Source organism: Balaenoptera musculus, chromosome 1 (assembly GCF_009873245.2).
Source record: "Balaenoptera musculus isolate JJ_BM4_2016_0621 chromosome 1, mBalMus1.pri.v3, whole genome shotgun sequence".
In the NCBI taxonomy this organism is placed as follows: domain Eukaryota; kingdom Metazoa; phylum Chordata; class Mammalia; order Artiodactyla; family Balaenopteridae; genus Balaenoptera; species Balaenoptera musculus.
In genome coordinates, this window is record NC_045785.1 from 113103857 (window position 1) to 113125785 (window position 21929).

The following is a 21929-nucleotide window of genomic DNA, read 5'->3' on the forward strand; positions in this document are numbered from 1 at the left end:
CACGGGTTCGAGCCCTGGTCTGGGAAGATCCCACAGGTCACGGAGCAACTAAGCCCGTGCACCACAATTACTGAGCCTGCACTCTAGAGCCCGCGAGCCACAAATACTGAAGCCCGAGCGCCTAGTGCCCGTGCTCTGCAACAAGAAGCCACCACAATGAGAAGCCGCGCACGGCAACAAAGAGTAGCCCCCGCTTGCTGCAACTAAAGAAAGCCCACGCGCAGCAACAAAGACCCAATGCAGCCATAAATTAATTCATTAATTAAGAAAAAAATCTAACATGCAGAAAGACTTAAAAAATGTATTTGACGATAGGGATGAAAAGTTTTAGAGCACAAAGGAGATAAGATAGTGTGATAGTAAAAATAATTCCACTCATATTTATACACTGGATAAAACACACAATCTCTCTGGGTCTTGATTTCCTCATCTGTATAGTAAGGGCCTTGTGTTAGATTGTTACATTCCCCCTTGCTTCTTAATTATTTATAATTTTGGACAGCCATAAGTAAGAACACTTAGAACAGAAAAGAACAGGTCTTATATAGTAAAAGGTTGTTAGATTAAATGAACAATTCAGCTGCACAGATATGTTATATTTGTGCATAAGCTAGTTTCCTCTACTCAAAATGTTAAACAAGAAATTACCTTTTAGTATTTTCTTGTTCTTCTTCTTCTGGGAATGGCTTCTGCTTTTTCTTGGTCTGTTCTTCCAACAGCCAACTTTTCCTCTTCAATCCCTTTTTATGTTCTGAGTTCAGGTTTACACTCTGAACGACAGCTTCAATGACATCTGTAACTGTATCAGGGCCAAGGTGCAGTGCTGTTCCTTCTTCACCTTCATTTAATTCTGGGCCGACAAATTGGGCAGCTTGGAATGCTTGCATTGATACCACAGCCTGGAGGGGACATTTCCGAGGTCGACCTGGTCTGCGTTTCACAAAGTTATTCCCTGTCCTGGCCTGTCTTTGAAGTTTTTTGGCTTTTAAAATTTTATTGACGTGGTCTAGGTTTTTCTTGGTGGCCAAGATTTTGTCATAATTGCACATTTTCCGAGCTTGGCGCTGCATAGCTTCTACTACACTTCTCTTGATATGATGGGGGGAATGGCTGCTGGGCAACTTTTCAGAAAGGAGTGAGATGCTACTACTGCAAGAGTCACTGGGGACTGCAGGCACTAGAAGGCTGTCTGGTTTTCCCAGGGTTCGCTCCTTGCTGTGGCTATGGACTGGACTGGAGGAAGGTGGCACAGAGGCAGATGCAATCACAGCATCAATATTTTTCTCCAGGGGCTCTTGGTCCTCATGTTGTACCAACCGCTGCAGCAGACTATCCACAGAGTCATCCCCAGAAGAAACCAATCTTGGACTTCGAGACGGAACTCCGTTCACTAAATAAGACAACAAATCACACATGATAAAAACTGAACACAACTAGTTATTTAAATAACTTTATAAAGGATAAAAGACAAGGAATACCACTCTATTTATCATAGCAAGATTAAATATCATAATATTGGGTTGGCCAAAAAAGTGCCTTCGGTTTTTAAGTAAAAATAAAAGACACATTTTTCATTTTCACCAAGAACTTTATTGAACAACGTATTCACCCTTTTGTTCCACTACCTTCTGCCATTTTTCAGGCAACTTCATAATTCCATCTTCCCAAAACTTTTTATCTTTTTGAGCAAAGAACTGTTCCAGGTGCCTTTTACAGTCTTCCAGGGAATAGAAATTTTTTCCATTAAGAGAATTTTGTAAAGACCTAAATAAATGGAAATCTGAAGGTGAATATGGAGGATGAATCAGAACTTCCCAGACAAGCTGTAACAGTTTTTGCCTGGTCATCAGAGAAACATGCGGTCTTGCGTTATCCTGATGGAAGATTATGAGTTTTCTGCTGACTAATTCTGGATCATCAACTGCTGCTTTCAGTTGGTCTAACTGGGAGAAGTATTTGTTGGAATTACTCGTTTTGTTTTCCAGAAGGAGTTCATAATAGAGGACTCCCTTTCAATCCCACCATATATACAACATCACCTTCTTTGGATGAAGACCGGCCTTAGATGTGGTTGTTGGTGGTTCATTTCGCTTGCCCCATGATCTCTTCCATTCCACATTATTGTTCAGTATCCACTTTTCATCGCCCGTCACAATTTGTTTTGAAAATGGAACATTTTCATTATGTTCAGTAGAGATTAGCATGTGGAAATACGGTGAAGAAGGTTTTTTTTCGCTTAACTTATGTGGAACCCAAACATCGCAGCGATTCACATAACCAAGCTGATGCGAATGATTTTCAACACTTGATTTAGATTATTTTGAGTATGGTGGCTATCTCCCACATGGTATAATGTTGGCTGTTCTCAATTAATGTCTTGATTTGATCGCTATCAACTTCAACTGGTCTACCCGACCGTGGAGCACCGTCCAGTGAGAAATCTCCAGCACGAAACTTGACAAACCATTTCTGACACGTTCGATCAGTCACAGCACCTTCTCCAACCACTGCACAAATCTTTTTTTGCATTTCGGTTGTGTTTTTACCTTTCTTGAAATAATAAAGCATAATATGCCAAAAATGTTGCTTTTTTTCCTTCCATCTTCAATATTAAAATGGCTACACAAAAATTCACCAATTTCGATAAGTCTTTTTTTATTTTTTTAAGAATTTATTTATTTATTTTTGGCTGTGTTGGGTCTTCGTTACTACATGCAGTCTTTCTCTAGTTGCGGCGAGAGGGGGCTACTCTTCGTTGAGGTGTGCGGGTTTCTTATCGCGGTGGCTTCTCTTGCTGCGGAGCACGGGCTTTAGGCACACAGGCTTCAGTAGTTGTGGCACACAGTCTCAGTAGTTGTGGCTTGCGGGCTCTAGAGTGCAGGCTCAGTAGTTGTGGCGCATGGGTTCAGTTGCTCCGTGGCATGTGGGATCTTCCCGGACTAGGGATCGAACCCATGTCCCCTGCATTGGCAGGTGGATTCTTAACTACTGCGCCACAAGGGAAGTCCTGATAAGTCTTTTTTTTTAAATGTACGCTGATATGACAACTGTCACATACAATCTAACAAAATTGTTTTGAATGAAGTTAAAGACAACTAAGTGCTACTAGAACCATCTTGCAGAAAAAACCGAACGAACCTTTTGGCCAGCCCAATACCATATGCATTTGTCTTTCACAGGCAAGTTGATAGTTTCCTGAATAAGGTACATTACAGTACCCACAATAAATTCAAAGTTGGCCCATGTTTCCCTAATAATATGTGGTGGGTCAAAAAAACAATTCTCACTCTCTGAGATGAGGAGCAGAAAGAATAGAGCTTACTTCTTTAAAAATGAAGGTCCAGTTAAGAGACTCAACAGCTAAATATTGAATAAAGAACTGAACTTTAAATACATATATTTCTAGTCCAGTGCTTTTTCTGATGTTTTAAGTGCAAAGGAATAAAAGTGAAATTCTCACCAGGGAAGCCCCGTTCAGTGGTGTTTTTGACAGATTTCTTAGGAATTTTTCTATAGATCATATCATCTGTAAACAGATATTTTTTTCTTCTTCCTTTCCTATCTGTATGCCTTTTATTTCTAAAAATCAGGTTTTTAAAAAAATTAAAAATGGATGTTAGATTGTGGCAAATGTTTTCTCTTTACCTAGTTAGATGATTATGATTTTCTCACTTACTGTTAATTTTGTAAAATACATTAATTGATTTTCTAATGTTAATCCAACCTTGCATTCCTGAAATAAACCCATGTAGTCATGGTATGCTATATATTCAACATACTGGACTCTATCTGATAATATTTTGTACCGTTTGCATTCATGCTTACTAGTGTGGTTTTCTGGTAACGTGTTGCCTGGTTTCAGAATCAGGGTAATGCTGGCCTCATAAAATGAGTTGGGAAAATGCTCCTACTTTCTGGAATAGTTTTTATATACTTAGTATTATTTTTTCCTTAAATATTCATGATTGAAGCTATTTGGGCTTTGAGTTTTCATTGTAGAATGGTTTTAAACTGCAAGTTCAATTTCTTAAATAGATGTAGGGCTCTTTAGGCTATTCTTGAGTTTTAGTAGCTGGTGTTTTTCAAAGAATGTGCTCTTTTTTATCAAATTTATTGGCATAAAACTGTTCATTATGCTCCCTTATTGTCCTGCTATGGTATGTAGCAATTGCACTGATATCCTCTCTTTCATTCTTGATACTGCTAATTCAATTTCTTTTTTCTTAATCCTTTCAGCTACCGTTCTCCTTTTTAAAATTTTTTTTTCGATAAACCAGTATAAGCTTTCATTGATTTCTCTATGTTTTCTGTTTATTTTTGCTCTTATATTTATCATTTTTCTTCCATCTAATTTGGGTTTCATTTGTTCTACTGTCTTTAGCTTCCTAAAGGTGAGAGTTTGGGCTTAGACCTTTTTTGTTTAATAACGTAACTTTGTAAACCTAAAAACACAGACTTAGCTATACCCCATAAAATTTTTATGTGTTTTCATTTTTATTCAATTTAAAAGATTTTCTAATTTTGTCTGTGATTTCCTCTTTGACTTATGGGCCATTTAGAAGTGTGTTGTTAATTTTTCACTTATTTGGGGAATGTCAAGATATCTTGTTACTTAATTCTAATTCAATTCCATTGTGTTCTTAAAATATATTCTGTATGATTTCAAACTTTTAAAGTTTATTAAGATGTTTTATGGTCCAGAATATGATGCTATCTTGATATAATTCCACATGAACTTCAACAGAATATAAGAAAAGGGTGTTTTATATTTATTTACTGAAAATTTCTGGAACTCTTCATTCCTTTGGTAGAGCCATGTTTCCATCTACTATGATCTTTCTGTTTGAAGAACATTTCTACTACTGTAAACCTGCTGGCAACAAATTCTTTAAGCTTGTTTTTCTGATAATATTTATTTTGCCTTCATTTCTGAAGGGTATTTCACTGGTTATGGAATATTAAATTGATAGGTTTTTTTCCCCTTCCAGCATTTTAAAGACATCATTTTTATTGTCTTCTGTCTTACAACATCTCTGACAATCCATCTGCTGTGATTCGTTCCAGTGTTTCTCTGTATACTATGTGTTTTCTTGTCTCTTTGCTTTTGCTGGTTAATTTTAAGATTTTCTCTTAACCACTGGTTTTAAGAAATTTGATAATGATGTCCCTTGATTTCTGTATGTTTGTGTATCCTGCTTGGGATTTGTAGGACTTCATGGATCTATGGGTTGATAACTTTCATTAAGTGTGAAAAAGTTCTGAGGATTATTTCTTCAAATATTTTTTATTCCTCCTTATAAGACTCAGAGCCTATGTATGTTGGCCCTGCTGATACTGTACCACAGGTCACTGAAATTCCATTCATTTTATATCAGTCTTTTTCCCCACCTCTACAACTCATTTTAGATAGATTTTATTAGTATTTCTGCAAGTTCAAAGATCTTTTCTTCTGTAGTGTCTAATCTGCTGTTATCCCATTCAGTGAAATTTTCATTTCAGATATTTATCACCTAAAGCAGTTAACATTAGATTTTAAAAATATCTTCCATTTTTACTATTCGCTATATTCATGTTTTCCTTTAAATTCTCAAAGATAGCTGTTTTAATGTACTTGTCTGTTAATTCCATCACATGTTATTTTTGTGGCAGTTCCCACTGACTGATTTTTATTCCACTAAGTCATATTTTCTTGCTTCTTGGCATGTCTATTAATTTTTGATTGGATGCTGGACACTGTAATGATACACTGTTAAAAAGGAAGACAGCAAAATCTGAGCATTTAACATGTTAAGTTGGAGAAATTGTTCATACATAGTTTCTGGTTGATTTATTTGCCTTTCAATTGCAAAATAAAGGCTGCCATTCCTGGGCTGCTGGAGTAAATGAGAAGGCTAGGTCAACCAAGATGGAGGATACACTGATCAAGAAAAGCTTAGCTTTATACTGAACAGAAATTAAGCTTGCCTTTGGCTCTGCAAAGCAACTGGGGGCACGACCAACCTACAACAAATTTTAATTAATTTTTTTCTTTGTCTCACAGGCAATATAAATCTGCATGAGAGACAGAAGGTGAGTATGAGCTTGTGTTCAGAAACTCTTTTTTCTGCTCCACCCAAAGCTAAAACTGAAACAAGGATCTAGCTTCTGTGATAGATTTGTTTCTATTTGCTCTTACACTGGTAACACCATTAAGGAGTTACACATTTATACAGGGAAATCTGATGTGAACTTCTGTCTGCTGGAGTTCTAGGCTTTGTCCTTTGTCTCTTATACCTGGATGTGTTCCAATAACCAGGCTCTATACCATCAGGATTCAAGCAGATGTCAAGTAGCTCTAATGCTCTTTATTTGTGTTGAATCAAGCTTTCTGAAAGTCTCTGGTTTTCTATTTATGTATTTCAAAGTTCAGTAAATGTTTTAAGAAATGTTTTCCACATTTTATCTAGTATTTTTAGTTCTTGGTACTGAGAAGTTTGTTTCCTCTGCACATCTAATCTACCACACTGCTGGAAATAAAGAGGTCTAATCTATTCCAATGCTACCTAAATTCTAACAGTCCCCTTTCCTCATCTCAAGCCTCCAAATTGCTCTAACTTTACCTCTGCCTGCAAACTGTTTTAAAAAATCTTTTCCCCGGGACTTCCCTGGTGGCGCAGTGGTTAAGAATCCGCCTGCCAATGCAGGGGACACGGGTTTGAGCCCTGGTCCGAGAAGATCCCACATGCTGTGGAGCAACTAAGCCTGTGAGCCACAACTACTGAGCCTGCGCTCTAGAGCCCGCGAGCCACGACTACTGAAGCCTGCATGCCTAGAGCCCGTGCTCCGCCAGAAGAGAAGCCACCACAATGAGAAGCCTGTGCTCCACAACAAAGAATAGCCCCTGCTTGCCACAACTAGAGAAAGCCCGCGTGCAGCAACGAAGACTCAACGCAGCCAAAAAAAACAAAAACCACTTTTCCCCAATCATTTCACACTTTCTGTCCAAATCTTTCTTGACCTCTTTATGACGTCTGACATTAAGAGATTTCTATGACATGTACTCTTTACTTTTTTTATTAAAAAACTATTTAAAAATTTTATGTCATTCACTGACATCTTTTCATCCACTTCCCTCTCAAATCTAATGTATCTTAAATCTCCAACTCTGTCATCTTTTCAAATTACACTTTCTCCCTGGGCAACCTCATTCACTGTCAAATTCAAGTTTATCTACATACTGCTAGATCTGTATCTCTACCATAGGTGTCATAAACTATAAACCACACCTATCTAACATCTCTACCTCAATAGCCCAAAGACAGCTCAAATTTTATATATCCAAACCTGAAGCCATTATCTACTGTCTTCATGCATTTCTCTTGCCACAGTCCATTCTCCATATTGTAATGTTTTGCATTTTTCTAAAATGCCTATGTGGCAGACTATATTATTATTCATAAATATTTGCTGCTCCTCCCTTGATAGGATTATACTTCCCATACTTCCTTGACATAAGACTTAACCATGTGACTTGCTCTGGCATTGAAATGTGAGAACTAACATGTTACTTCTGGGCAGAAATTTTAAGAGCTAGTTAGTGCTTTACTGTGGCCTTTTACTCTCTTTCATAAGACAAGCAACATTCCAGATAGATAGAGGCTGCTCCATCAGACAGGATACTAGAGGGAAGACAACATGGAGCAGACCCGTCATGGTCATATAGCATGAATAAAAAATAAGCCTTTGTTGTTTTCAGTCACTGAAATTTTGGGATCTTTTTTAGCACTGCAAAATCTAGCCTATTCTCATTGATACAATATATGAAATAATTTTCATCTTCCCTGTTCAAAATCCTTCAATAGCTCCCAACTGCATCTACAATAAAGTTTCAATTCCCTCAAATAAAAAAATACACCATATCTGATATAGTCCATTATTACTTTTACAACTTCATGTCCTTGTCCCACTTGTCTACTCAAATTATAGTAGTATATATGTCACATTTTCAGTATGTCAGTGGTTAGTGCTTGAGTTCCTCTGTGTGTCATAACATTTTGGATACTGGCCTGTTATAGAATTTAACACACTTTTTAATTGGTGAATATGTCCAAATCCTTGAGGACAGGAACCTTATCTTATTCATATTTGTATCCCCAGTGCTCTGTATATACAGTAACCCTAAATAAATAGTTTACTAAAGTAAAACATTTTGGTGATTTTCTTCATAGATATGTCTCTTATTGAAATCTCATTCATTTTTTTCGGGGGTTGGCAAACTTCTTCTATAAGAAGAGAGATAGTAAATATTTTAGGCTTTTGAGGACACACACAATTTCTCGCATATAATTTTTTCTTTCCCTTTAAAAAAACAGAAACAAAAAACAACCCTTTAAAAATGTAAAATCAATTCTTAGCTTGAAGGCTGCACAAAAAAGAGGCCTTGGACAACATTAGTCCACAGGCTATGGTTTGCTGAACCCTGGTCTAGGCTGACACCATCAAAATTAGCCAGTCATTGTTAAAGAGTTTAAGTCTCCCCAAAGTAGTGTAAAGACAAAGTACTATGAGAGACAAAACTACCATTGCTGTTTGAATTTCACTGTACCTTTGGCACAATGGTACTAATAAAAAGCTTCAAATATGAAGATAATCATCAAATAAAAATTAAACAAATATACCATATTGATACAATTTGACAGTGAGCCCTTGTACTGATGAAGAAATTAAATTTTCTGACCGTAAGTCATAAGTGATCTCCTAATTAAAACCACATGGACAGAAAGCTAAGAAATGATATGTGACTGCTTGCTAAAACTTTCAAAGGCTTCTAAGTGTTATCAATAAGGCTCTACATGACTGGTCCCTACCTGCCCTTCCAGCCTCATATTCAGTCACTGCCTTTACTCCAACCACACTGGCTCTTTAATTTCCTGAACTCACTATTCTCCCCTTTACATATATTACTCCCACTACTGGGAATGAAAACTACCACTCCCCATTTCTCCTGATAATACTGATAAATTAAAAATGATTTCCTACTCTCCAATCCCTGGTAAAGGCAGAAGATATATATCATTATTATCATTATTTTTTTTTTTTTTGGTAAACACACATACTATCAGTAAAAAGAAAACTGAGAGTACAACCTAAATCTAAGTATAAAGTATACAGATATGTTATACTGTATGAAGAGGTTATATTATATTTAAAATATGTAAACATTACAAATTTTAAAAGTTGATTAGAAATAAATATTAATAGAGGTTCTTCTTACAACCTCAAATTGTTTTACATATCTCAAAGATTTGTAAATGCTACTGGAAACTATCACTTTACTAAATAATTTTATATATATATCTAAGTCTTTATTAAATAGCTCTAATCTACACTCCCCTATTACACTACACGCCCCATTACCTCAATTCGACTTTCAAAATCTGTATTTTTGTGTGTGCCTACCCTTGTACCTATTCATTCTGAATTATCCCTTCTGAACTATATCAAAATCACTATACCTCTACAAACTTTCAGTTATAGGATAAATTAAGTACTAGGGATGTAAGTACAACATGATAAGTAAAATTAACACTGCTGTATATTATATATTAAAGTTGTTAAGAGAGTAAATCCTAAGAGCTCTCATCACAAGGAAAAAAATGTTTTTCTTTTATTTTATATCTATATGAGATGATGGATGTTCAGTAAACTTATTGTGGTAATCATTTCATGATATAAGTAAGTCAAATCATTATGTTGTACACCTTATACAGTGCTGTATGTCAATTATATCTCAATAAAACTGAAGAAAAAAAATCACTATACCTCATGGAGTATGCTTAACTGGACATGAAAGGGGTAAAAGGTGAACACTATTTTATTGTTTCAATATACATTATTATTCTCACATCGCAGGACCACTTTTGTTTGTTTTTTCTAAATATTATACTGCAAGCTAATGAATAGTAATCTACAGTGTAAAGCTATTATAAGGGAGTTCCCTGGTGGTCTAGAGGTTAGGATTTGGCGTTTTCACTGCCGTGGCCCAGGTTTAATCCCTAGTCGGGGAACTGAGATCTCGCAAGCCATGCGGCACAGCCAAAGAAAAAAATCTATTTTAAGTCTGTTGTTCACAAGTTAACAGTTGGGAAATTATCTTCAAAGTCTGTTAAAACAAATAGCACTTGCCTGTCGAAGAAGTACTCTCAGATGAAGACCTCTTTCGCGTAGGGCTACAGTTTGTGCTCTCTGATGGTCGCTGGGAAGACTTATCTGAAGTTGGCTGGGAACCTGGAGAGACAGGAAAAGACAGAAATCATAGGAAAATCCAAGTCTAAAAATAAAGTTAAACCATTCTGTGTTAGAACTGTAATATTTTAGTTGTTGCCACTGCCATTCTCTGAAATAATATGACTTTCAAGCTGGCAATAAGAGGACATTAAGCGAAGGACAAATGACACTAGATGTTGCGGACAGAATTCCACAGGTCTCATATACATAATTTCTCCTGTTACGTTAATAGAGGAAAAACTAGTTTTAGTGGAAGAATGAAAAAAATATATGATTTAGTTTTTATGTATTACACTATGAAACATATTATTAAGATATTTATTGATAAAAATTACTAGCAATAATCTAATCAATATGTTCTTGATTTATGACTCAAATTCATCATATAAACTGGGACCCAACCTACCATTGCAATTAATTAGGAACAACTGATGTGAGAAAAGCAGGTCCAACCTGCGCATTTTATTTAATAGAATCAGAGATGAAAATTAAAAGAGTTGAACCTTAAATCCACACATTCCATATAATCCAGAAAACACTCTGAAAGAATTTCTTATTAATTTATACATGGAATAGAATAAGCCTCCTTTAACGCTTACTTAAAGTTCCTTGGTTGTATACATAGAAGTTCATGAAGACAAAGAAACTCCATTTCCTTTAAAAAAAAAAAAAGTCTCATACTCTTACCAAAACCCCAAATAAATGCAGCATAAGTTAACACAACTCTTATTCAAGAGAAAAGTATGTCGTTCAGGAAAGACTATTTCCTGAGTAAAATATACTTGGCTCTGATATTAAGACTCCTTATACCCTAAAAAGCCAGCTGTTGAGAATACATAATGAATGTCAACCTGTTTGTCAAAAAACTAGTAGCACTCTGAAATGTTCACTCTTAACTTGAAAAAAATTACAAATAAAAAGCCTTACATATAAACTGGAGGCCCAAAAGGTACCATAAATCAAATACTTGAAGATGAGATTTTTTAAAGTTCTGCCTCTAAATGAGAGTTAACTCCTTAATGAACGGACTAACTGACTGAAGGACAACTTGGGGACAGAAGAACTCAATGGAGCTAAGTTTCTAATATTTCCCTTAATAGTAAACCATGAGCTTTGTTTTAATCACGCAGTATCTTAAATCACATCACTGTAAATACTCTTTCAGCAGGCTCTTTTAGCATTGATCAGGTGAGATGTAAGACTATGTGTTGCCATTCAAGAGTAACAAATTAGATTTTGGGGAAATTGATGTGATAGTACCTCCTACTTTGAAAACACAGTGATGACTACAGTAAGATATAATTAAGAAGCAAGACTGTTTATTGTTGAATCTTAAAAACAGATACAAAAGGGATTTTAAAAACCAACAGTACAATAAATCCCCCTAGAGTGTGGTTCAGATAAGATTTCCATTAAAGAGCTAAATACCACAATAAAATAGCTAAGAAGTAAAAGTCCAGGCATCAGTGAAGACATAACTTTAAGTATTAATACTGAAAAATTCATATACTGAACAGATAAATATTTCCTACTCAGACACACAGCCAAGACAGAAGACAACAGTGGCCAAGAAGCTTGAGACATCATTGAACTCTCTTTATCATTACTCTCCTGATGAATGGACAAACAATCTTAGATTAAGAACTAGGGAAAGAAGGGGTTGGAGAGCACTTTTTATAAAGTCTTCTCTCTCAGCCATAAACTAACATTTATTGACTACAGTTTATATGTTTGGCACTATGCTAGACAATGTGGAGGTGGGGGGAGGGAGAGACATTAAAAACAGTATAACAGTTTCTGCCCTCAAGGAGCTTATTTAGGGTCTTGTATGTTATCATGTATTACACTTCAGGTGGCATTTGTGCCATCCATTCTTGAGCTCCGTCTTCAGTTTCTAGGCTATTTGGCAACGTTTCCCAAATTTCTTGGTCATCTTCAAGAAAGTCTTGATGAAGGCTTCAACTATACCTTTGATCATCAGGATATCCTGAGAATCACCCTGCCTGGCCTCACCCACCTCAGGGTAAAAGAGGGTACAGGCACTTTCTTCAAAGCTCCTTCTTTTGGTGGCATCTGGAGCTGCAGAGGAGGCAGTGGGAGGTGGAATGGGGGTCAGATCCCCGGAGATCGTTATTGGCAGCTTTGTACAGCAATTCCTGAGAAACTGAAACAATTGAGAGAGAGATGGCTTAGCTCACTTAGCTTCTGAGCCATTTTTCATTTCCTGAAAGTAATGGAGGCCAGCAGCCTATTCTTAGGATGTAATAGGAAACTGGAATAAAACTTCATTCAGGAGGGTTCTCCTTTTTCATATCAAAAAGTCTGTTTGAATTCCCTGTTCATACAGAGCAGAGTTGTTCTTAACAATTTTCCATATTTAAGGGGGAATAAAGTTGTATCCCTAAGATACAGATCTCTAGGGCTTGATAATCAGCAGATCTAGACCTTTATTTCACTTAAAAACATTGCTTATAGGAACAGTAAGAGGATGAGGATACCTGAAAAAAAAAAAACATTAACTAATGATGTAAAGCAACCAAGTTTAAGACTGGAAAATGATGATATAAACTCATATGCAAGAGGTAATAACCTGTTAAAGATGTTCAAAAGCATGTTAAAACTGGCCTAATAGCAGAAATCATATGAAATTGGCAAACACTATCTCTAATACTGCCAGAAGCATACTGTTTTATAAGTGCCATTATGCAACTGGGTGGATGGGGAAGAACAAGATATTGCCCAGAGAACTAGCATGTCCATTTCAAAAGAGACCAATATATTTATGCTTCAAAACCTAAAACAGAATACAATGCAGAGTCGAGTGTAGTAACGTTAAGTACATGAACTATGGAGTAAGGTATCCTGAGTTTGATTCCTGGCTCTGCTACGAAACATATTCAAATGTATACAAGTAAACATATTCGAATGTTGGTTTAATAAAGGACTCTTAACTAACATGGTTGTTGTGAGTTCCGAAATGAGGTAATATAAAAAGTTCAAAAGGTTTTCATAAATGTTATACTATTATAAATTATAAAAGCCATAAATTGGCTCCTTAGGTTTATCATAGAATTTTTAGACCCTAAATACTTAATAATGTCACTGACATGCATAGGCAACCATTCAATATTAAAATAAAATTAAAAAAGGACAGGGACTGGAACTAATCTAGAATACCAAGCATTTATCTTAAACATAAAGAAGTCCTAGTAAAATAAGTACCTCTAATTAAGAAGTACTATTAAGATAGGTACCTCCCAAGGCTGGTAGGTAACTGCAAAGGTTGGAAAAAACTCCTCTAAAGTGAATCTTCTAATTCACTGACTCTTCATCATAGCTTCTCCAGGGTTGGGATTATGCTCTGGATTATATCAATAAAATAAGATGTGCCCAAATGATGAGTCAGAACCAGAAAGTGTTTAGTTCTCTGTTCAGCTCTGTACCAGGGGAAAAAGTAGTTTTCTGCCTCCACTGTTTGGCTCTTTGGTTCTTCTAAATCATGGTTGATTCCTTAAGGGAGTTACTGCTTTGTTACTGTCTCCATCATGTGATGAATGTTTGTTCATGTGTAATCAGTGGTCATTTTATGATGAGACGAGATCGGGCGCATTCAGGGTGGTATGGCCGCAGCATCAGTGGTCATTTTAGATCTGCCTGGAGGGATACGTGAAGACTTTCCACTCCTCGTAAGACAGGAAGTTTGTATGTATTCCAATTCAAGAAAATCTGATACTTCCTCAAAGAATATACACAGAGAACACATACAATTCTAAGTATCAGAGAGTTCCCATTGAAATGAGTTCCCATTTCTCATTTCAATACAGTATAAAGCTGAATAATTAAGTACTTTAGAATAAACAGAGAATATTAATGGGAATCCCTCCATTCAATATTTGGTAGAAATCCTACTGAGTGTCTCATCACACAGATGACAGCTTCAGAAACATGTTTAGAAATTCTATACATACAAATGAAGGAAACAGAAACTAAAGATAAGTCACAAAAGAAGTACCTAAATAAAACTGGACTTGAACATAAATGTAAGGTGATTATCACAAGTAAATTATTTTTCTTCAGTTGAGGCCTTCATGTAAAAAAGAAGGCAGACTACTGCTAAGGAGGGAAACTGAAAAAACAGAATACCATTAATTGGGATAATAAAGAGGGAATTAAGAAGTAAAAAAAAAACAAACTTGGAAATGTGAGGGAGCCTTGGAAGTGGTTTTGATTGTAGGATCTCTGCGTTTTTATTTGGCCATTTATTGGATGAGCTTTTAAAGAGAAAGACAGGTTTTAGGGAAACATTTGTGTCAAATTAGACAAAAAGGAGGAAAGATGGTACTTTTAGAGCAAAACCATAAGATGAAACCATGGATAAGAATGTCAAAAAGTTGAGAAAACAAAAAAGAACATAACTAGGTTTAAAAGGGGTAAGAATCTGGAAATCTTTATATTATACACAAAAATGGGTGGAAACCAAAAAGCTCTTCTGAAGTTGATTTGTCACAAGAGATGCTGATTGATGTCTATAGAGGAGGAACTGAAACAAATCTAAGATAAAAAAGAAATAGTACATTTACAGATGCCTGGGTGTGAGGACAGTCATATGGGCAAAGATATCGGCATAAATAGAGAAAATTCCCACTGATAATAGTGTGGGGGAGAGGTGGAAGGCATCACAAAGAAAACACTGGAAAAGATTCAACCTAACTACTTCACTGAAGCCCTGAGTATCCTAGGCTAAAAAACGAGGAATTTCCAAATGTAAATTAGCAAAAGAACATAGTGAATGAAACCAACAACTGCTTGGATAAAACATGCATTTCTTTAGTCTAAATCCACTATTAAAGCTTTAATAACAATATAGTTATGAGTTTTGGTTACACCCTGTTGGGAGTTCAACACTGAAGACCAAGGAACTAGGGAATGGTTTGAATGAGCAAATTGTCTGATGTTTCTAATGCTATAAATAGCTTTGGGTAAGCTATGGAAAAACAGATTAAGTATGCTAGACTTGGAAAGACACTGTTAATCAGTTCATAGATATAAATTTATTTTAAAATAACACATTTAAAACTAATTTCTAACATTTAAATTGCTCCTTCCCACCAAAACTAAAGCATGTTCCAAATTTTAAGAAATTCCTCTTCTTTTATTATTTATAGGTCAAGAATATTGGCAATGTTTGTTAAACAGTGACTGAATCAAAACTAGTTATAATTAAAATGGATACCAGAGTAAAATAATGTGAACGTAAAACATCAACTATGTGGAAATCTCTGATCAAGTTTTTTTGTTTCCAGATCTAAGTTCTGAATCCTCTGCTATAGTTCACAGATCATAAGAGCTCCAGAAGCTTCTTCTGAATGAGCTGAATGCTGAGATAAAAACTGGTTCCTCGATAAAAACAGCTGTTTCTAATTGTGGGAAATATATTTACTGAAAGCAATACATTTCATCTGACTCACCAATTAAATGCAGTACAAGAATGATTCAGAGCCTGTGCTGGTGATTTTGAAGCTAAAAAGTCTGTGTTTTTCTCCTTCCAATCAGGGTATTTCTCATACTGCCCAAATCAGATAATTTGCTGAAATGGAATTCCTCTGGAAATTCCCAGAACTGTACTAACCACCACAATAAATTTTCTGATTTCATCTCCACACAGTCACACTTCACTTACGGATGTATCTTATACACCACCCTAGAGAAACTGTCAGAAATCAGAAAATTCTGATCAATGCTTACATTCTTCAGTTAAAAAGAAAATAAGACTCAGTATACTGTGCTTCAACCATTGTGCTTCTACTATAGTGAATAAACTTTTTCCAAACAAAAAGAAGATTTAGCCCTAATTTATTCTTGGGGGACAAGATAACTGTTTACATAGATAGATAACTTTTTTTTTTCATTCTATAATTTGTAAGCTATAAATGCAAAATACTCCATGTGACTGCTCTCCCCATTTCTGAAATCAGGTTGCAGGTTCTGGCACGTGCAGCTAGCCATGAATTGAAAATGCTATAAAGCAGGGATGGAGAATCTGACACTCCAGGTCAGAAACTCTTCCTCACCAGTCCTATTACATGTCTACTTAACAAAGATACTTAAATAAATAGAATTAGTTATCAGAATTGGGTGAAACCAGAAAACCTGGCCTCATTTAAGAGTATAATTTTATTACAATTTTATGTGCATCAAGCTAACTTTAGACTGTTAGTATATAACAGTATAGAAGAGTATATAAGTTAAAAAAATAAGCTATCACTTATAAAATGATAAAATGCACAATTACTTATAAAATGACTATACCAGTTTTCTTTTTAAAGCTTTATGAGATTTAATTTGTTTAATCCAAAACTGCTGAACTGATTAAGTCAGTTTGATTTCCCCACCTATGAAACAAGGAGAGAAAGGTTAAATGCCTTGTTCCAGACTACGTATCTATCATTTCTGCCTGTGCCCCTGATCTATCTTCCTCAAATTTACATCAACATAATTTATCCCAACTACCACTTATGATAAATCTACTCAATGCAAACAGTAAAGAATATTTTTTATTTTTTCCTTAATCAGTTATCAGTTTGAGATTGGTTTCACTTGACAATTAGTACTCCGCTTTTTAAAAAAAACTAACCTGATTGTTTTGGAATAATTTTAAATTTACAGAAAAGTTGCAAAGACAGTACAGAGCAAAAGTTCTCATATACCCTTTACCCAACTTTCCTTAATGTTAATGTCTTACTTAACTATGGTACATTTGTCAAAACTATGAAATTAACAACAATATAATTTTTCCACTCATGTCCTTTTCCTGTTCCAAGTTACAATCTGGATATCACATTGTATTTAGTTGTCAAGTCTCCTTAATTTTCTCTGATCTGTGATAGTTTCTCAAGCTTTCCTTGTTTTTCCATGTATTTGATACTCTTGAGGAGTATTGGCCAGGTATTTTATACAATGTTCTGTCCACATTGGCTAGGTATTTTATACAATGTTCTGTCCACTCCCCTTTTTTTGATGTTTTCTTATGATTACACTGGGGTTATGGGTTTTTGGAAAGAACACCACAGGAATGAAGTTTCCTTCTAATCACATTATATCAGAGGGTACATATTACCATCGTGATTTATCACTGGTGAAATTATACTTTCACTTGGTTTAAGGTGCTGTCTGCTAGGCCTCTTCACTGTAAAGTTAGTACTTTTCCCGTTCCATACTCTGTTCCTTGTAATTAGGTCACTAAGTCCAGCCCATATTCAGGAAAAGGGGAATTAAGTTCCACTTCCTTGAAGGGGATACTCTACATACATTATTTGGAATTCTTCTGTAAGGATGATTTGTCCCTTTCCTCTATTTATTTATTTAATCAATCATTTATATCAGCATGGACTCATGGATATTTACCTTATTCTTTAGGTTATAATCCAATACTGTCATTATTTATTTTGTTGCTTAAACTGTTCCAGCTTTGGCCACTGGCCAGCTGTTTCAGGATAATAATGTCCAGAAGGTAACTGACAATTTTGGAGTACATGGTACAATAAATAGTTTTTTGGACATTTTAACAGGAAAGCAATTTATGTATAATGAATCTATCTCCAAGTTATATGTGGAAAAATTAACAACTGAAGACTGAGAAGGTCAATTTAAGATAACATGAAGTTTAGTTATGCTTTTTATACTTTAAGAAGGAAAACTATGTGACACTGAAACAATTACAGATCGAGAAGATGCAGTTATTTCCTTGACAGAATACAAAATTATAAGGAAAGAGTACATAATAAACCAGTCAGAATTGCTACAAAATTTAAAGCTATAAGAATTTTAATCACCTGCATTTCCTTATTATTTCCCATTCATTCCTTAACCTCCAGAAATCTAACAATTGCCACTGTGGAAATCGCTCTTAGATCACAAAAGATAATCTGCTAAAGCAAACTGTCTACTTTCAGTCCTTATCTAAATGATCTCTGTAGCACCTGACACTCTTGACTACAAACTCCCTTAGGAAACCCAGTGTGTTTACCCTACATATTATCATTCCTTCTCTTAATTCCTTCGCTTAAACCACTTATCTAAAACTTTTACCTTCAGGTTTGATTTCTCTTTTGAGCTACAGATCCATATATCCACATATCCCACTAAACAGCATGAAACTCCATTTTCCATCTCCAGTCGCCACCTTTCACTTAATCACATCACCATTCAACCAATTGCCCAAGAGAGGTATCTTGGAGACATGCTAAAATCTTTCCTCTTTCTTTACCTTTTAAAAATCTATTTCTTTGGAATATTGTTTTCTCTATCACTACCTTAGTTCAGGCCCCCATAATATTTTGCTAAGACAATATCCAAACTGGTCCACCTGATCTTTCTCTAATCCATCTATCACAGTGCTATCCATATAATCTTAGCAAATCATTCTGCTTTAAAACCCTTAACTTCCCACTGCCTATAGGGTAAACTCCAAACTCCTTGGTATCCTATATAAACAAGAGGCTTTATGATCTGTCCCCCGACTATCTTTCCAACCTCATCTCCTGGTCCCATATCAGGCTATTTACAGTTACGTAAGTATAGTATCATGTCTCCAAAACCCTAAAAAGCTTATTTCTCTATAAGAAATAGTCTTCACCCTTTATTCTTTGCACGCTAAACTCAAAACATCTTCCTGGCTCCTTTTAAGTGAGTCCCTCTCTTCTCTGCTCCCCCAAACACGTTGTATCTCAATTATAGGAGCTATCTATCAATAACTATTTGGATACATGTTTATGTACTCCACTGAACTATAAATTCCTTGAAGGCAGAAATTATATCTTACTCCTTTTGTTTGTATTCCTTGTACCCGGCAAACAACAGATACAAAATAACTAAAGGAACAGCTACCATCATAATAGTTAACATTAAAAAATCAAGTTCATAAAGCTTTGCCTAAACAAAACAAATTCTGATCTTGAAAGTGACCAAATTAGAAGATATCCCATGATTTAGCACTATTTTCTTATTATTTTCCTTAACTAAAAATCTTTTTCTCAACTGGTTTTATGTGGATAGGTAAGCCAATTTTCATGTCTATCTGAAAAAAAATTCCTATTAGAAAATCAAGACACATTTCTACCTACTTATCAAAAGAGTAACTGTGAAGAAGACAGAGAGATTCCAAGGTACAGATCAATTAACAAAACAAGTTAAATTAGACTTGGGATATAATGAAGAATATACCTGATCTTTGATTCCTGGCACAGAACTTCAAAAACCTTGAAATTTCCTGATAGTAGTGTCTTTGTTATGCCAAAGAGGTGACTTAAGGTGAACCCTAAGATTCCCTCAGGATGGAGGCTGGTCACTAGAGACCAAGCATATGATTAGAGAGTTGAAACTTCGGGTGAGCCCAATCTACAGAGGGGGGAGATGGACCTGAGATTGATTAAATCATTGGCCATGTGACTGAATTCAATCACACCTATATAGTGAAGCCCCAATCAAAATTCTGGACACAGAGGCCTGGTGAAGCTTCTTGGTTGGTGAACACAATGATGTGCTGGGAGGATGACACACCCAGATTTCACAGAGAGGGTATGGAAGCTCTGTGTCCCCTTTCCCGCCCCAGCTATTGCCCTATGCATCTCTTCAATTCCTGATCTGTATCCTTTATAATAAAACTGTAATTGTAATTATAGTAGTTTCAGTAAGTTCTATGAGCCATTCTACCAAATTATCAAAACTGAGGGGTTGTGGTAGGCCCTAAACTTGTAGCAGGCTAGGCAGATGTGTAGGTGGACTGGGGACACTGAAACTTGCAGCTGGCATCTTAAGTGAGGGCAGTCTTCAAAAAACTTTGCTCTTAACTTGCAGGATCTTCTCTAATTCCAGGTGGTTAGTATCAGAATTGATCTAAATTGTAGGAAACTCAGTTGGTGACAAAGGATTGGTGTCAGAACAGTGACTTCAGAGAGGTCTTAATGTTTTTGTATGTTATATTTTTAAAGGAAGGGGAAAAAAAAGGTTCTTATTCATAAAGCAGGTATTTCTCCATATGTTAGCTTTCCCTGCTATCTCATTCTCCAAGGTCCCTGAAACCAGATTCAGAGTCATCCTTTCCACCCTGACTCCTATAAATGGCCTCTTGGGTGACGTTAATGTCCATGTAGATGATACATTCAACAACCTAAGCTGTCATTTCACTTTATCTTCACCTCAATTCCCCCACTTCTTATAAGCTCCTTCTCACAACTCTTAAATTAGGGGCCTCAGACTCAATATTCCTTGGAGCCAGATAAATCTCTTAAATAGTTGAACTGGGCCAGATATAACACACAACAGGACACTGTGAGGACTGAGGAAAACTGAAGAATGTATGCCCCAACTAAAGACTTGGGGAGGGGGGAGGGGCGGCCACTACTGAGACCCAACCTTAATGTCATCCAGGAAATACGGATTAACTGTTGTCAAATGTTCTGAAAAGCAGAATTCTGCATGTTTATGTGAAATCTCCAGATTTTTTAATTTTAGCAATTAAAAAACAAACAAACTGTAGAAATCATCACAAAGGGTCATATATAAACCAAAGGCTGATGGTTTTTAATCACTACTTTAAATACTGAAATTCCTCAAAGCTGTCCAAGGCTCTTTTCTTTTCTCACTCTATATTCTCTGTAGGGAAATATCATCTCTCTCACGACGATAGGTAGATAGATAAACAGAGGATTCATAGATGTATAGTCTATTTTGTTAGAATGTTTCTGTAGAGTAAAACAGCTCACATACAATTGATAAATAGAATATCAGAATGACATGGAGTTCATACGTGATTTCTCAGAGTACATTCATGTTTTGAAGCACCAAGTTAGCAGCTAAACAAAGAATACACTAACACAGACTAAATGCAGTAAACCATTGAACAATGTAGTTCTGTTCAGAATGGCCATTCACCCTCTTGGCTACAAGTGGTCACAGATTTTCCTACAAGTGCTTATTGTGTGGTTCCCCCAACCTTCATGCGAAAGAGACAAATAAGGACAATAAACCAGAACCAGCTATATCTGGCATCACTTTATATTTATGATATGCTTTGTGTCTACAACTGAGCAGCTTCAACCCTTCTTTATATCTGTTTCTATCAGGCTACCTTCATCTTTTCCTAAAGAGTCCTATGTTTATTGTAGTATTTCTTTACTTATTAAACAATTTAACATATATTTTTACCTGCTGCTGGTATTTTCTAGAATGACTGTTTTTCTTGGTGCTCTGGCTACAAAGTTTCATAGGTTTTGAGAGTCTGTTCCCAACTCTATCTTTTCCAGACATCCTTTTATTTTTAGTGAATAATATCACCAAAGTTTTTCAAAACCTCATAGTGAAATGCCCTTATCTCTAGCCCAAACATCTCTCTTGAGCTCCAGAACTAGATACCCAAATGTCTGCTCAACATCACCACCTGAATTTTCTAAAGGCATCTCAAGGTTTATATATATTAAAAAGCAAACTTGTACTCTCCCCAAATCTCTCCTCCTCTAGTCTTCTCTGTATCAGGACACTGCACCACGAACCTCTCAAATATTCATGAAGGAGTCTGCCAACACCCTTAAGTATCATCATTTTATCTAGACTACCGCAATTGTCTACTAATTGGTTCCCCTGTAGCTATTTTTGTCCTGTACAAT

The 21929-nt window shown here is 35.8% G+C and overlaps 1 protein-coding gene across 9 annotated transcripts in view; it reads right to left on the reverse strand.

Annotated features, from left to right (window-relative positions):
- ASH1L (ASH1 like histone lysine methyltransferase) overlaps positions 1-21929 on the reverse strand; it is a 213573-nt gene that overhangs the window by 123576 nt on the left and 68068 nt on the right. For all 9 annotated transcript variants that reach the window (XR_005017158.1, XM_036831168.1, XM_036831148.1 and 6 more), the window contains 2 exons: positions 10165-10266; positions 649-1390 (listed from right to left, as the gene is read on the reverse strand). Coding sequence is in view for 8 of the 9 variants with exons in the window: in XM_036831168.1 (XP_036687063.1) it covers positions 649-1390; positions 10165-10266 (844 nt within the window). In the remaining variant the exon portion in view is untranslated. The remainder of the gene's footprint in view (positions 1-648; positions 1391-10164; positions 10267-21929) is intronic.